This window comes from Glycine max, chromosome 13 (assembly GCF_000004515.6).
Source record: "Glycine max cultivar Williams 82 chromosome 13, Glycine_max_v4.0, whole genome shotgun sequence".
Classification (NCBI taxonomy): Eukaryota; Viridiplantae; Streptophyta; class Magnoliopsida; order Fabales; family Fabaceae; genus Glycine; species Glycine max.
This window is the reverse complement of record NC_038249.2, coordinates 20,609,502-20,626,671: the sequence shown is the minus strand read 5'-3', so window position 1 is coordinate 20,626,671 and position 17,170 is coordinate 20,609,502. Positions and strand designations below refer to the sequence as shown.

At 32.5% G+C, this 17,170-nt stretch overlaps 2 protein-coding genes across 2 annotated transcripts; both read left to right on the top strand.

The window, feature by feature from the left end:
* Positions 1–7,747: 7,747 nt before the first annotated feature.
* On the top strand, positions 7,748–11,071 carry LOC100784788 (protein CHLOROPLAST IMPORT APPARATUS 2). Its single transcript, XM_003542961.5, has 3 exons — positions 7,748–9,580; positions 10,095–10,250; positions 10,936–11,071. Exons 1-3 carry the CDS (start codon positions 8,582–8,584, stop codon positions 10,978–10,980), a joined length of 1,200 nt encoding a protein of 399 aa, XP_003543009.1. The 5' UTR covers positions 7,748–8,581; the 3' UTR covers positions 10,981–11,071.
* Positions 11,072–13,435: 2,364 nt separating this feature from the next.
* Positions 13,436–16,488, top strand: LOC100306437 (tRNA-specific adenosine deaminase TAD2). Its single transcript, XM_003543020.5, has 8 exons — positions 13,436–13,843; positions 13,942–13,979; positions 14,084–14,150; positions 15,223–15,382; positions 15,475–15,571; positions 15,810–15,910; positions 16,030–16,089; positions 16,252–16,488. The coding sequence occupies exons 1-7, from the start codon at positions 13,796–13,798 to the stop codon at positions 16,065–16,067; spliced, it is 549 nt and encodes a 182-aa protein (XP_003543068.1). The 5' UTR covers positions 13,436–13,795; the 3' UTR covers positions 16,068–16,089; positions 16,252–16,488.
* The last annotated feature ends 682 nt before the right edge of the window (positions 16,489–17,170 follow it).

Below are 17,170 nucleotides of genomic sequence, written 5' to 3'. Positions count from 1 at the left end.
TTTTATATATATTAAGGTATATATGAAATAACTTTATCAATAAGTGTTTAATTATATGATATAATTTCTTAAATAAAATTTTAGATTTGAACTATATGGAAAAAAGAAACTCCCTAGTAAATTTAATTTTATTATATTCTAAAAGATATTCAATTCAAACAGAATTGTACATATAATTCTAACTCAAAAAATATGAGTTAGCATTTTTATTTAATTAAAGTATGGATAATGAGGTTGCAGATAAATATTTAGGAGTTAATAAAGTATGAAAATAGGCACTAAAATGGTCACTTACGTAAATATACTTAAATTTGTAAATATATTTTTGATGTGAATAAAAGCAAAGTACTAAAATATCCTACCTATTTCCATTCCTATTAATTTCTATTTGCATTTTTCGTCTCATTCTTCAAACTGTTTCAAGTTTATTGGGTTTTGGCGTTCGAGGTTGTTTAAACCAAACTGCTATTTGTCCCTCTCCAGCACCAGGAGCACATCAAGTAACCACTCTAGAAACATTTAGAGTTGAGATGTATTCATATGATTAAAGGAGTAATCAATTAAGGCTGTTCATGCTTGTAGGGGATGGAAAATATGGTCCCTAATACGTGTCTTTTTTGTTAGCATCTGCTTTATTTTTGTTTATCAACTAGCTTGATGTATAAGACAGTGACCCGTGTAAACCTTGTAAGGTCATTCTAAGCTTCAGCCTTCAATGCAATATAGGTTTCTTCTTACTTGGGTCTACTCGCCCCAAGGACCTTGCAATTTGCAAAACAATATATGTGCACATAGATCTTAGAAAGAATATGGGTCTCATTTGGAATGAATTGAGATGTGCATAACTAGTTATAATAATAGTTTCTGTACATTTGAGTTCAAGCGATAAAATTGTCGAAGGTTGCATTTGTCGGCAACTTATGATTTTTTCTTAGTCTTTAAGACAGCTAGTGCATTGGCTAATAATAATGTGAGTAAATTCATGTACCATATAATAATGTTTATTTATGGGCTATTTTTTCTATCAGTAAAATAAATGGGTTGTCTTTTATGTGTTTCTTTATTTTATTTTTTTTATTTCCTGTCGTTTCTGTAACAAAAGTATGAGGTTTTTAAGATATTTAAAAGGGACAAAACTCACAAAAGGAAAGAAGTAGAAAAGCTACTTGTGACAATTAATTTCCACTCTTTACAAGCGTTTTGTTTATCTTTAATTTACTTGAAAGGTTAACATTTATAAGCTTGACTGGAGGACGGATTAAAGAAAAGAAAAACTATTTATGAGTTTGGTGTAGTATATTTAGCAAGGATTAATAAGTAGTTACATGCTCACTTCGATTGATAGTATCAATGATTAGTAATACAATATTAAGAGAGTTTTTATTAATTGGCATTTCAACGTATAACAATTATTATTCTTATATTTTTTGGTACAAGATGATAAGTATCTTTCAAAAGAGATAGTAAGATCACAGTATCAGTTATCATTTTCTATTTAATTAAATTTATAATTTATAAAGTGATAATTTGATGAATAAAAATCGTTGTGTGTATATACATAATAGCCAATAGGGCATATGCATTGAGATAATCCCATCAGATTAAAAGCCTCAAGTCCGCAAAATTAGATTATGTTAAGGTGTGCCTAGCTACAATATATCCACTCATTAAAAAGCTTATATAAGTTGAAGATAATATTTTGATAAAATGAAGCACAACTAATGGGTTTTCGCAGCCATATGTAGAGTCACATGTTTTGATGAAATCTCTACCTTATATTATCGCACAGTCCATAGCATATCTAATTTCAATGGCCGTGGGCATTCCAAGTCACTCCTTACTCCCTTCCCACGATAAGATACTGCCAAATATCTACTCTCATCAATCTATCACATGAGTGAGTTTTTCAAATAACTTTTTTTGGAAGTATTCTACTCATTATTTTAATTTTTATGTAAACTTATGATATACGTTTTTTAAACGTATACAATATTAATTATTCAGTTTTAAACATTTAATCTGGTATTCTCTAATATACAATATACGATTAAGGATTGAAGCAAAAAATTGTGGCAAATGAAATATAATCGATTTTTTTTATCGTGATTTAACAAGTGAAAAAAATGCCTATACGATAATAATTATAATTATATATAACAATTTAAAAGTAGCTAATGTGATTTAATACTTTATATAAGAATATATGTGAAAAAATATATACTGGGAAAAATGTGCGGAAAAGGTCTTCTTTAATTTCATGCGTCAAATAAGAAGCATTAGAATATTTATAATATATATATATATATATATATATATATATATAATAAATATCTCTTTAAAAATATTTTAATTTCGACATGAAATATACAATTAGATATTTTCCCTCAGAATATCTTAATTAGAAAAAGACATGCGATTCTGAAATGCAAACAAAAAAGAGCAGCGCATCCATTCCTTTTAACAACTCTATTTACAACGTCAAAAAAAGAAAAACAATTCTTTATACGAAGGAAGACAAATTATGTTTACCCACCGAATTTTTTACATGTTCTTTATATTAATATTTGTTTGACTATTGTAACAAAAAACAATCGTTTGACAAAAGAATATTCAATATTTTATTTTTATTTAAAAATAATAAAATTATATAATAAATAATTTTTGTAATATATCATAATTTCTCCCCCAACCTCTAATTTATATTCTTAATTCTTATAGAGTTTCAAGTCAAAAGATAAGGGACATACATATTAGAAATTTGATTTTTATTACTATGATTTAGGTGACTTAAATACAAAGTCAAAAATTACATTTTACTAGATAAATCTTAGTTGAATGGATGCATTATAAATTATTTTTGTTTCAATTTTCAAGAGAACTTATTTATTATAGTTGGTGACAATCTTCACTATAAATAGATAAGAGAATTAGTAGAGAAACACAACACATGAACACATGAAGAGAGAGTGTGTGGGAAGAAAGATTGTGAAATAAAATCACTTTTGTTGAGAGAAAAATGTCTTTGTGTGAATTATCATTTATTGTAACAATTGAGTGAGGTACTTGAGTTTGTAGAGTGATATATTATTTGGGTATGTTACAATTTTATAATCATTTTTGTGATGGTGAAATACTTTTTGAGATGGTTATATGGACGTAGACAGAGTTGTTGAACCATGTTAAATTCTTATATTTATTATTATTTTTCTACGGTATAATCTTTGTTATATTTTCACACTCTTTTGTAGGTGTGAGTAATTTAGTCTCTACTAACGATTTCGCAATAATTCTTATTATACAATTGCAAACTTATACGTATTCCATAAATCTACCCTCAGTTTCTTTTATACTTCAGGAAAAAACCCTATTAGGTTACACGTATTTGAACTTGCTTTAAATGAGAAAAAAAATGATATTGATATTGTTACTTTAGTTTCTATTTGTAATGGAGCAATTGAGAGATTGAGAGCATCTTCATCTTGAATTTGTATCGCAAATTTGCAAGAGGTGAAACCAATAATGTGGAAACGAAAAAATTATGTTTATATTTGCAATGTTTAATTTATTTATTATAAAAATTTAATTATGATATAGCTACTACAAAAAAAATGGTGTAAAACTTTATGGTTAAATAATATGTTTCTTATAAAATTTATTTATTTAGTCTTTGTCAACAAAGATAAAAAATAATAATATTGGAGGATTACATGTGCCCTCCAAGTAGCAAAGCTTTTTATTAACTAAACTCTTAAGTTTTTATTTAATGCGTTAAAATAGTGGTATTTTCGGTTGTTTGAAACTCAACGTCTGTTTATTTCTCATTATATAAGCATTGGCTCCAAGAAGGAAAATGACTCAAGACCTTTTTATCTCACCAGCAGTGATATTGACTGAGCTCTATTTTTTTTTTTTTTTTAATTTCTTCCTGTGAAAGCAAAGTGGATCTCGGTGGTGCCTTTTATCGTCTATGGTTGAAGGTTGAGGCCTTCATTAGTTTAGAAGCAAAATCAAATATCAAATTATAAATATATTATGGAAAACTTTATAAAATTTATGGGAAAGATATAACCTGTTATGATTTATGATAGTTTATATGATTTAATAAGTGATTTACTGACTTATTAGTGATCTATTGATCTAGTATTATTATTGAGTAAATGATCGGTCAATATCTTATAACAATTTTTTTATTCTTTAGATTTTGAAGCAATAGTTTTGATTATTGTAAACATATTGTGTAAATCTAAGAGTGATCATAAGTTTGAGCCTACCCAATGACTATAACAGACCAAACCAAATTAAAGGAAAATTTTTGGGTTGATTCAAACCATTTATTAATTCAAAGTTGAATGTGACAAACCATGAAACATCTCGGTCTGCTATTAAGTTTGGTACGTCATACGAAATTCGAGCAACTTAACCCAAATGCCTTTGCTTTTTCTATTATCGTATTATTATTAATCTCATGTGTTAGTGGTGCCCAACCTATGTTCACAAATCACTCAACTATGACTTAAAACTTGTGTTTGGTTTAGAAGATAAAAATAATAATATATTTTTGGTTGTTTTATAGAGAAAAAAATTAAGGTGAAAATAAGTTTAAAAATGATAGGATCCATATGTAATATTTCTTACTTATTTCAACTCATCTTTTTATTTCTTTGCTATTTTTTTTCAACCAAATAACTTTACTTATTACTTTATTTGTCATCTTTTTTTACTCTTTCATTATTATTTTTATCTACTCAATTTCTCAATTTCTCTATCTTTTGTACCAAACATACCCTTGTTACTCCTTCTTTGATTACACCTAAGAAAATGATAATCGACGATCCCTCTTTCAAATGAAACTTGTGAGTTTCTCCTTCGATTCCTTCTTTAATTTGTGTTTCCTCTAACCTATTATTGATTCCTTTTTTGAGCTGTGGTTCTTTGTTTCTTGTTGTTTGATCACTTTTTCTCATCAACAAAACTCTCCTTGACGTTTCTTTAATTTATTAAAATTATGTACTAACAAGGTTTTATTTCTCTAAACACATATTTCCATTTTCACTGCATTTTCTTATTGTGTCTTTTCTATTATGGGTTACAGTTAGGCCTGAGCATCGGTCGGTTACAGATGGTTTCAGACCTAAATGCCTTCAATCGACCAAAATCTTCCGTACGTAAGTGTAAAGGGAGTGAAAGAGTGGCACCTCTATGTCCATGGAAACTCACCTGGCATCAACGAGGTTACGAGTAACAGGGAATGCGTGTGGCTGATTTTGCAGGATGTTGATGGTAGAGTATGGTGGCTGGTTTTGCAGGATTTCAATGGTGTTGCATGTAGAAGTAGAAATTCCAGATCCAATTCTGGTCACGGAGACAGAATTCCTCAAATTTATCTTCAATAAAATTATTGTCCATGTAAAACAATTTTAAATATACAAAAAAATTATCAATTTCATTAATTAACTCAAATATGAGTAAATTACCATTATAATTGTGATTTGTGAGTTGGCAACGTAATAGGTAAATGGCAAAGTGAGAATAAGAGAGTTTGAAATCTGGACATTGGGATGATTGATGAGTCATAATTAATATGGAGTATAGGTGTGACGGGTGGGAAGTAGTAATATCAAGTGGTCTCGTTGCAATATCAGTTTTTAAATCAACTTCATAAACAGTCGAGTTTGGTCACAGTTTAAATCCAGTGACCAAAATTTACCTGACCGTTTAACTTTTTAATCACCTCGGGTGCATCGGTTTCGAACGGTCACGGATTTTCTGCTCACCCCTAGTTACAGTGCTAATTATTGGGTCAATCGTAGTTACAGTGCTAATTACAAGAAGGATTTGTCACGGAATAACAATGTTTTGATTCTCTTATGCATATCAAATGTTAAAAGGAATGCAATAAGGAAATTGGAAAGTGATTAATTTGGTTGAAGGTGAACTTCTTTTTTCTTTCCATTTTAATAATAAATTTGATGATATGACGTGAAAGTGAACATGTATTATTTGAAAATGTAATCACTTTAGAAGGATAAAAATAAGATTCACGAAACATTTTACACTAGTTATTTTTTACATTGATTTTTTATTCAAATGATGTGCAAAGTCTAGCATAAATTTTAAAACATTTAATAAATATCTCTTCATAATCTCAAACTGTTCCATCTTTATCTCTAAATTAAATTTCAATATTTTTTAAATATTGTGAGTAATTAAAAATAACTTCATATTTACAATGTAAATTGTTCGTTGTAAATTCAACATATAATTCATTTATTCAAGCATATATATATATATATATATATATACTTAAAAATATTTATTTTGTTATAAAATTTAATTATATAAAAACAAATATTTGTCTTTTACCATACATAAGCTAAAGTACTAATTGTTGAGTAAGATATTTCACAAACTATTACGTATACGAGGAAACTCGATGTTCCCTGAGTGTCTCTAAAGTCTAAATTAAATATCTCTTGAACAATTAAGTATCAATTTTTATTTTTGCATTTGTTGGCTATAGCAGAACAATGGTACGGTGTGGAGCGCAGAGTGGATAAAAACTTGGTAATCCATAAGCTTGTGGAAGAAAACACTAGATTTTGAAAATGGTAATGAGGAGTCGTTGATGGTAATAAGGCCAGCGTAGCATGTTTAAGTGCCACAGATGGAATGCGGAAGACACCAAAAGTGTTGGAATCAAACACATCCAAAACCCCACCTCTTTTCTTGATACACGTGAATAACTGTGCAACACTTACCCATAAAAGCCATGCCATGTAAGCCCCAAAATCTTGATCGTCCAATCAAATCGTGCCCCGTCACCAGATAAGGAGCCCCTTTTTTCATATACCCAAAATAAGCTTTTGCAGGAGGTAAGGTATGGAATAATCCTGTAGGTACACATCCATGTCTGTCACGGCCATACTTAGTAAGATTTTCATTAATCAATTTACCAATTTGCCCAACTTCAACCCTTACAAGAAAACTACTTGAATTTCAGTCATCTTAATCATGAATGAAAAGTTTTAGTTCTATTATCTCAAACGACAAAAAAATAAATCATACAGATATTCGTTTTCTTCTTAAGAGACAAGCAAAAGATATTGTTTAATATTTGTGCAATTTCTTCTCGATAAAAAATTCTCACACAAGTCTAATTTTTATTGAATCAATCGAATTGTAGAAATATATCAGGAGGAATGATATTATTTCATTTTAATGGACGGTTTGGTAGCAAATCCTGCGACACAAATAAGTGGTAGCTAAATGCATTTATTTATGAATGTGAAAGGCACACCAATATGATTTAATACAAATAATAATTAAACAGTGGCCGGCTCAGCAAGTTAATTGCATGGTTATAGTATTTTCCAAAAAGCAGTGCTTCATTCCATCACCTCTGTCTTCAATTTTCATCACACCCACTTACTCTAGACCTTCTTTATTTACTATTTTTAAGAATATATTTCTATATTATATAATTTGTTAATTTCTTGAACATATTCAAAAGTGTTTGCCTTTCAAATACATTTCTGCTCTTTTAAAGTTTGTTCCCTATTTCGGTTATTCTAAACACTTATTTTTTAAACAATTTTTAATAATTGCAGATGAAAAATTACTTGTTGAGTAATGTTAAATTGTTTTTTTGAAAAATAAATGAAAAAGGATGAAACAGATCCTAAAAGTAGTGGGTTTTTTTTAAAGAAAAAAAAAAGGACAAGCTAAGAAATCAGAAAGGGGAGAGGGATATTATAGTAAAAGAACAAGGTAAAATAATTGAAGAGGTAAAAGACAGAGAAACTAAGAAAAACTAATAAGCTTAATACAAGTGGTCCCACATTAGGAACAGCAGAGAAACTGAGCATTGTCTCTTCCTTCGTTCTCATCTCCACTGCTCCAGCTCCTCCACTGCAAGTGTCAAGAGAGAGAGTGTGTGTGTGTGAGTGAATTTCGAAACCCCAACCTCTCTTTCTCTCTCTTCCACCAAGTGACACAGTCGGTGGGCTTATACATACATACATACAGGGACCCCAACGGGTCTTTCCCTTTTAGTTTTATCTGCTTCGCCTCGTGACTCCCTTTCTCTCTGTTACTGAATTTAACACTGCTCAGCTTTCATACACTTCAATCCCATTTTATTGGCCACCTTTCCCTTATTCACAGTACTACTACTTCCTTATTCAACAGACACCAATTCCAGTTTCTCTTTTCAGGTTTCGGAATCAATCAATGCCGTGTTTTTAGATACCTGCCTGCTTTAGCTACCCTACGAACAACCTTTTCACATAATTGGTAATAGTCATAAAATAGCAAGTCCCAGATTTTTATTTTACACGATTCTCCTCTGGAGCGTTCTATTTCTTGCTTCTACTCTCTGTCTATTATATTCCCAACCCTCTTGGCCTTTTCTTCATTTCCCCATTTTTTATTTATAAAAAAGGCAATAACTTTTGTTGCTTGTACTTTCTGGGTTTAGGGTTTTGCACCCCCTTTAACAAAAACACAGAAGTGACAAGCCTATGTTCAAGTTCAACTCCATGCCTCTCCAATTCTGAACAATCTAAATTCCCGATTATATACAATGTCTTCTTCGTGTTTGAGTGGAGCCGGGGGAAGAACCTATGGATTCGATTTCGAATTCGTTAAATCTCCATCTTCATCTACTTTCACATCGCACACATCTTCTTCACCTTCCTCAACAATCTCCGAATCGAGCAATTCGCCGCTAGCAATCTCAACTAAGAAACCCAGAACACCGCGGAAGCGACCCAACCAAACCTACAACGAAGCCGCGGCGCTTCTCTCCACCGCGTACCCGAATTTGTTCTCCACGAAGAACCTCAAGACGCAGGGCAAAGGCAAATTCTCGAGGCCCACATCGGAGAATTTCGATTACGAGTCTTCGGAGCCGTTATTGCCGTTCAGAGTCTTCGACGGAACGGCGTCGTGTTTTCTTTTGGACCAAACGGGCCCGAAGCCCATCATGGAGAGGCCCAAAGTGGTGAGCGTGCAGGAGAAGGAGAATAATAATAACAAGGCGTGTGAGAGCCCCGGCGAGATAAGCTCCATCGTGAATTTCAATTCAGTTGAATTGAACGATGACGGCGAAGAGAGCCTCGACGCGGAATCGATTCTCGATGAGGAAATCGAAGAAGGGATCGATAGCATCATGGGGAGCAGTATCCAAGAGGTCTCAAACGACGCCGTTAGTAACTTGCCCTGGATTATGCCTTTTGACGGGAAATTGGAGTTCCCGAGACCCCGTGTTAGGGCTCTCCGCCACGTCGAAGACGGAAACTGGTGGAATTTTCCGGCCGTCGATATTCTTTCAATATCGCCCAAAATTAACACCAAGCCTCCGCCCGTGGCCGCCGAGAAGAAGATGAAGAAGAAGAAGAAGGTGGCCACGCCGGCGGAGAAAACGGTCGTCGTGGAGTTGAAGAACGCGGAATTGCCCAAACCGAAACAGGGTTTGATGTTGAAATTGAATTACGACGACGTTCGGAACGCTTGGTCTGACCGCGGAACACCGTTCTCCGACGACAGTCCCCTAGCCGACGTGCCGGGAAATGACGTCACTGTAAGTTCCAATAACTAATACTCTGTATTCGCAGGTTTATGAGGAAACAAAAACGTGTTTAGCGAAAAGCTTTATTTTAATTAAAATATAAAAAAGTTTGGAGTTTAACTCCTTGGTTAGCATTTTTAATCACGTGGAGTATGGGAATCGAACCTTTTGAAACGGAAATAGTAAAGTATTTCATGCATGTCTTGCTTCATTCCTCTTTACTTTACTTTTCAAGATGGTGGTATGTTTTTAAAAATAAAGTTCTCCATTGGAGTTGTAGTAACATTTAATTGAATGGGTTTCAAATCATTTTATTGTTGTCTTGTAGTATTAGGAAAATTTGTCTTGGGCGGAGCATGTTATTTTGTGTCACGGTGTGGCGTTATTATAATTATAATAATTATTTAAAAGAACATAATGTCGGGGTTGTCACGATTTAATTGTGAGTGGTACACGGTAGGAGGGTATGGTGCGTGAGTAGTGAATAATTAACGATTTTGTTTTATTTTGGTGTTGTGGGAGGCAGGCGCGGCTGTCGCAAATTGATTTGTTGTGGGACAATGGAGGAGTGAGAGAAGCTAGCGTGCTGCGCTACAAGGAGAAGCGGCGAACGCGCCTCTTCTCGAAGAAGATCAGGTACCAGGTCAGGAAAGTCAACGCAGATCGACGGCCCAGAATGAAGGTACGAGTCAGTTCACAGTTGAGTTGAGGACACTTGAAGAAACTTGATTTATGTCAGATTAAAAAAAAAAAGAAAAAGAAAAAGGGAAATCTGCTTTTTGATTTGGTGATGATAATTGGATAATGAGGTGGGTGCGTGCGTCACAGTTTTTTTTTTTTTTTTGTTATGGATAGTGGACCACGTTTATGGTGGTTGGTCACTTTGTCCAACTTTTGAGGATCTATCTATTTTTTCACCTAGTTTGATACCCTGCCACTGCCAATGTTTAGGTTTTCCTCTTTAATTTCATCAGAAGGTCCAAACGCATGTCTTGGTTGCACTTTCATAATATTCTCTTCAGATTCTCTCATCATTATATTACGCCCAATAATAATAATATAAATAAATAAAGAAAAAGTTACTGTTTTGTCAATATATTCCCATGTAAAAAAATTTGGTCGGCATTATACTATAATTCTATTGTGATGTGATGATGGTTGAACACGGTAGCCTCGACGCCAGAACTAGGACGAAAAATTCATATCTAACTAAAAAACGAGAAAGGGGGAGATTCAAAACTAGATGGAAAGAGATCGTAACTTGATCGTTTTCTTAAGAAATCAGATTGTGAAATATGGCTTCATTTATGTTTGACACACACACTTGAGGAGGTAATAACACGTGTAACTTGTTTGTGATGTGGCAGGGACGATTTGTTAGGAGGCTCAATTCTAGCGCAAATGCACACTGATGATAGTATGTAGGAGCAGTAAAACACATGCTTTTTGGGACTCTACTTTTAAAATAGAAAATATAAATAAAAGGAAAAGAGAGTTTATCTATATTTTTTGTAACCTTTACTTTTTGGGTTCTTCTTCACTAGAAGATATGGGGGAAATTGCTGGATGAGATAAGCAACGAACTAGTCCAAGCAAATTACCTAAGATTCTATTGCACTTGATTCTCTTCTTCGCGTTATGGCTTCAGGGAGATTCTTCGTCCCCATGTGGTCTATACATTCTCGTAAGCAAAGTAATACTACTACCAAATAAAATTATTAATAACGCACGCGTTATTTCTTCCCTTCCACTTTAATTAGGAACCCGAAGTCTTCGTGTTAATGAGTTCTAAGTTGAAGGCAAAGGATAGCCATGGCTCTGACATCCGTTATCAAGAGGACAAAAAAAACTAGCCCACAACAAAAGTTAACGGTGATTGTTGGGTATTGTAATTGATACGACTTTACAGATTTCTTAATGTGATGATGAATTTATGATGATTTGACATGCAGCGATGAAAGGTAAAAGGAAATCAACTTGACCGTTGAGTTGGCCATTTATCCAGAGACATTTGTTTACAATTCAAATATGATTTTTATTTTCAAAATATCCATGTACAAAGAAAAATGTGGCTGTTACAAAAATCCTACAAAAAAGGAAAAATCCACCACCTTCAAAATATATCAATCCCACTCCCATACTTTTCAATCTAGGCATTGATGGTTTATTCCAATATGCGATTATTAAGTATCTAGAATCGAATCATAAACATTAACTACTACAAACTTTACCTTAGCGCTTCATATCATATCATATGCTACAAAGCTACATTCTTTATGCTTGAGACAATATACATACATATATTTAATCCAATTTTGGGCCCAAAGTTACATCTATTATATACCCAAGCCTATTTTTAAGTGATCCTTATCGTAATACCTTACTCGAAGGTTTTTCAATGGTTATGTCTTTTTTGGTGATGTACTGGATTTAAAACCGGACTGAAAAGCCGAAAACATATCTATTTTAATGTCTATCTCTATATTAGCTGAATTGATATAGTTCAAAATTACACCTAAAAGATAGATTATGAAGAAAAACAAGTCAAACTTGTATTATTTTTTTAGATTAAAATATATTTTTCGTCTTTATAAAATTCAAAATATTCAGATTTTAGCCTAATGGAAATGTAGAAACAATAGTGGTGCAGTGGAAATGTTACAACAACACTACCACACCACAGGTTGTTGCTTCTTGTATTTCCAAATGTAATTTTACATTTTGAATTGGTCATTTCAAAAAACAAAAGAGAGTGCTGGAAGTAACTTGGAAGTGCACAAAGCAATAGCCCACACCACACCCCGAAGAGAACGATTCCGAGTTGAGAATTGACATTGGCACCTTCAAAATTTCTTTCGGCCTTTACTATCAATGCCCAAATACCATTTGTCACCTTTTCACCATTATTGGCACCCACTCTTCTCCACCACTATTTTGTTGCTAATATAATTGGCCATGGACAGAAGATTTATGGTATATCATAGTAGATAAGATAGGGTATTTTTCTACCGCTTGTTAATAGATAAGATAAGATATCATAATATCTGTACCCGCAAGTACTTGTTACCCGTTAAATTGTAAACTATCATATATATATATAAAATACAAAATCTTCACAAAAAAAGGGTCTATTTATTATACAAAATATGATTTCTTCACATACAGATTTAAAAATAGTATAATTTAATTTTTAAATTCAATAGCAAATAAAGGGTCTATTTGATAAAGTATCTTTTAAAATAATCAAACTTTTTATATATTTTTTAATTTGAATTATCCATTAGTATCATGGATACCCACAAATATAAAAAATTATGTGGATAATTTTCAAAAGGATACCAATAAGTAATGGGCGGATAGTTGGTATAGATTTTCCCAAAATTGGCTTTGTTGTCATCTCTAAGTTTAACTAACATATTTTTTTTTTCCGTTATAGGTTCCTAATAATTTTATTTTATTATTTGTTTCATTCTTGATATTTAAAAAAATTTATTTAAAATAATTGTCGTCAAGTCACTTAAATGTCCGTTAAATATTTTAAAAGATTAAAAACTCAAAAAGTTATTAATATTTACTTCAAAATTTAAAACTATTAAAAACTTAAAACAATTCAAATACGACAATTTTAGATCCAACAAGAACCAACATCTCAATACAAAAATGCATCAAATACGACAACCAATATGCAGATCTAAGTTTGATAATCCTAACAAAATAACTAAAGAAACAAATCTAGAAAATCCAGATCTAAAAAAGTTGGCTAATGTAACTCACTCCCGTGGAAAAAAAGACATGAGGAAATTATGTGAATGAATCCTGTCCATTCATTTCTTTTAAAACAAATCTAAGGCTGAGATTGAAAACGCACAAGATGTGCACCAAAAGTCAACAGAGGGTACAAAAGATAAAAGGAAAGGAAAACAACCCAAAAGCAGAGAATAACACTCATCACACGATGCTATACTCCATGACAGCTTCAAGTCACCTTAAAATTTGTATCTGATGATTTATATGTATTGGTATCAATTTGGGCCGTATTGATCCTCCTTCATCATAGCTGCCCACCAAGTATTTGATGCATTGCCCAACTGATATCCTCCCCCACATCCAGACTTCTACCCAATTCCAATACCATATTAGAAAGAGAACATCAACTATCAAATCTTAACAAAGTATTCACGAGTTATCACCCACCCCTTTTCCTCTTTGTCTCTGCATCGCCTCAAGATGACCTCATCCGAGACCCTTGCATTCATGGAGCTCGCCATACAACAGGTACTGCTCTGAAAACATCTTTATACGTTCATTGTGCTTTCCTTACATAGTCTACCTTCAAATGTTCATTCTTACCTTTGCTCTACTTTATGTGACAGGCAAAGTTAGCTTTGGATGTTCTTGAAGTGCCCGTTGGGTAAGTTACCTTCACAATTTCATACTATTGGAAGTGTAATTTGCAATTGGATAGAGCATTATTGCCATTGTTTACTCTGTGTGAACTATATTATTTGTTGCCAGATGTGTAATTGTTGAGGATGGCAAGGTTATAGCCTCAGGCAGGAATCGAACTACCGAGACACGAAATGTAATTTGATCAATGACGTCTTTTCTGTTTTCATTTTGTTTTATATTTAGCTGCTCCTTTAATAATCTATTCGTTGTTTGTAACTATGGGTTACTTTTGAATGCTATGCTTGTCTACTGAAACCTTCATTTATGATATTTGGCTTCTGTAAGTTTATTTTTCTTGGATAGAGGCATTATTAGCTGACATTTTTTCACAGTAAAATTGGGAATCAAATTGCAAGTGAAAATTTAAAATTGTATTATGGCTCTGAAACTAATGAAGAAGTATTATTTGTTATAGCATGAAAGTGTTATTTGTTATAGAGGCATTATTAGCATAGAATAAGTATTCGCTGTCTATTCATCTCAACAGTTGTGAAGGCCACATGGGAAGGAGAATTTATACTGAAAAATGAGAAATATGAAGCTTGTCTCATATGCCCCTGTACATGATAGAGAAGTTAACTGAGCCCCCAATATGGTTTGTGTAGAATATTTATAATCATTAGAAGTGCCATTAAATTTATTCTTAAAAAAGCCATATAGTGAAAACTGATTTAACCCTTTCTAGTCTGGCCTTAAAAACCATAAATTATTAATTTCTATAAACATACAGCATACTCTTTCAATGACACAAAACATATAGAAAATGTGGAAGATTTGTTAGTTGAAAACATTAACTTAAATAAATTGCTTTCAGTGGTAATAGCTTTCTATTTTGCATGGAATTTACATGTGATCTTTTGGCATTCTGCTATTGGTTTTATGGACTTGGGTGAGCGATCACATGACTTGTTAATATTTGTTTTCACCTAGTCCTTGATGGCCCTGAATGTGATTCTTGGTTAAGTACTTTCATTTTAAATCGTAAAGAAAAATATTTGACTGTTCTAGTCAAATTTTATGTTATCAAACATGTGATAAGAAACTTTCATTGTTTCTTACACAACTCAGTAACAGTTATTACATGTTTCACACCAAAGCTTTATAGTCTTTAATCACGCTTTTCTTTGGTTGTTCTTCAATTTCATTACTGTAATTGTTTTATCATTCATGAATTTCTGTTATTATTATTCAATACTTTTTTACAGGCTACAAGGCATGCAGAAATGGAAGCTATAGATGTGCTTCTCGGGCAGTGGCAGAAACATGGACTTTCAATGTCCGAAGTTGCTGAAAAATTCTCAAACTGCAGCCTTTATGTTACCTGTGAACCATGCATAATGTGTGCATCTGCTTTATCAATTTTAGGTATGCTCCTTCAAGTCTTCAGTTGATCGATGGATAACATTTGCACTCTTTATGCTGTCCTTTCTAATTCATTTGTTTGTGTATTATTTCAGGTATAAAGGAAGTATTTTATGGCTGTTCAAATGATAAATTCGGAGGCTGTGGATCGATACTGTCATTGCATTTAAGTAACACTGCACCGCTCAATAAGTATGTCTCTTAACTCAGCACCATCTATGCAAGCCTTGTCTTGATCTTTTTTTTTATTTTTTTTTATTTTGTTGGTTGCAAGTTATTTACTACTATTATTTTTACTTTGTTAGTTAAATTATTGTTACATCTTGCAATCTTTTGAATGGATGTTTTATTGTTGTCCTTTCTTATGTTTGTTCGCTACATTCACTAATGTATGTAAATAAATAATTCTTATTTTTCTTCTAATTAATAGTGAAGTTCCATCCGGAAAGTGTTTCAAATGTACTGGACGTATAATGGCATCAGAAGCTGTCCTTCTCTTTCGAACATTCTATGAGCAAGGAAATCCCAACGGTAAGTTATTTTTATCTGTTGTAACTAGCACATAACCTTCTAAAGCTTTCAGATACTGTTGATATGTGGTCCATATAGTCCATAGTAATAATACTTATGCTCTTTTAATTTCTTCTCAGCTCCAAAGCCACACAGGCCTCTAGCACGTCAGGAATGAAGTTTAATTTGTATATCACTAGGTTGGTGGCATGAAGTTCTATTTCAATATATATATATATATATATCAATAGGTTGCTTCTCATTATTTGTGTACAAGGTTTTTAATTACTTGTGGCTGAAAGTTGTTTGTTACTAATCCTGTGGTTTGAATTTGTTTTTTGTCTTCTAATATTTGCTGACAGTTGCTGATGTGGTTATCCGTCATGACCTGAGGATCTGTGCTACCATAGCATTGTGGGCGGGTTGATGCTGTTATTAAATGTCATACCGGGCTTTATAATTCGAAAAATCAACTTCATGTATTGATTATTCATGTATGATTTGAAAGATGAATCAAAGGTTGCCGTTTGAAATGAATCTTACTGGATTAAGTTCATGCTAATTGCCAAACGGAATTTAAGCCTCTTAATTTTGTTAAATATTTGTTTTTTGAAGGTGAGTAAGTTTTCATTTTATTGTATACGTAGTACGTAATTCATAGTTATGGTGATATGGTCTATTCGGGGATTGACACGTTCTTATTCTTGCCATCATTGTTAAGATGTTTAGTTAGTGTGTTATATAAAATGCGAACAACTTTTAGATGATCAAGATAATTTTTTTTACATAATGATGGTAGATTTATTTAAAGACTTTTGAAGGTCATATTATCAATATCTACAGGATCTACCAAAAATTTAACAGTTCTATATATAACTCATGTACTTTGGTGACATCGCCCTTACAACTCATCAGTGTCGATTATTCCTTTGTGTCTGAGATTCTCGGAAAACTGCCAAAGTTCCAAGGTGTATTCTAAAATGCATCCAAAAGGTTAAGCTATATGCATGTACTTAGTATTTTAACCAGAAACACAAGGATCAACATTGAAAGCAACTCTTACATGTTTCGCAGTGGGTTTCCTTTCTGTGAAAAATTGGAAGCAATATAACTTTTACTTCATTCACACTGCAGAAACAAAAGCAATTTACACATTACACATGACGCACTGCTACCATAAACACACTAACCATTTTTTTTATTTGAAGCTGAGCACAAGCGGTAGCCAGTGAAACATTTTCTTGTTCTCTTCTTGATGTTACATCCCTTATGAACTCCCAC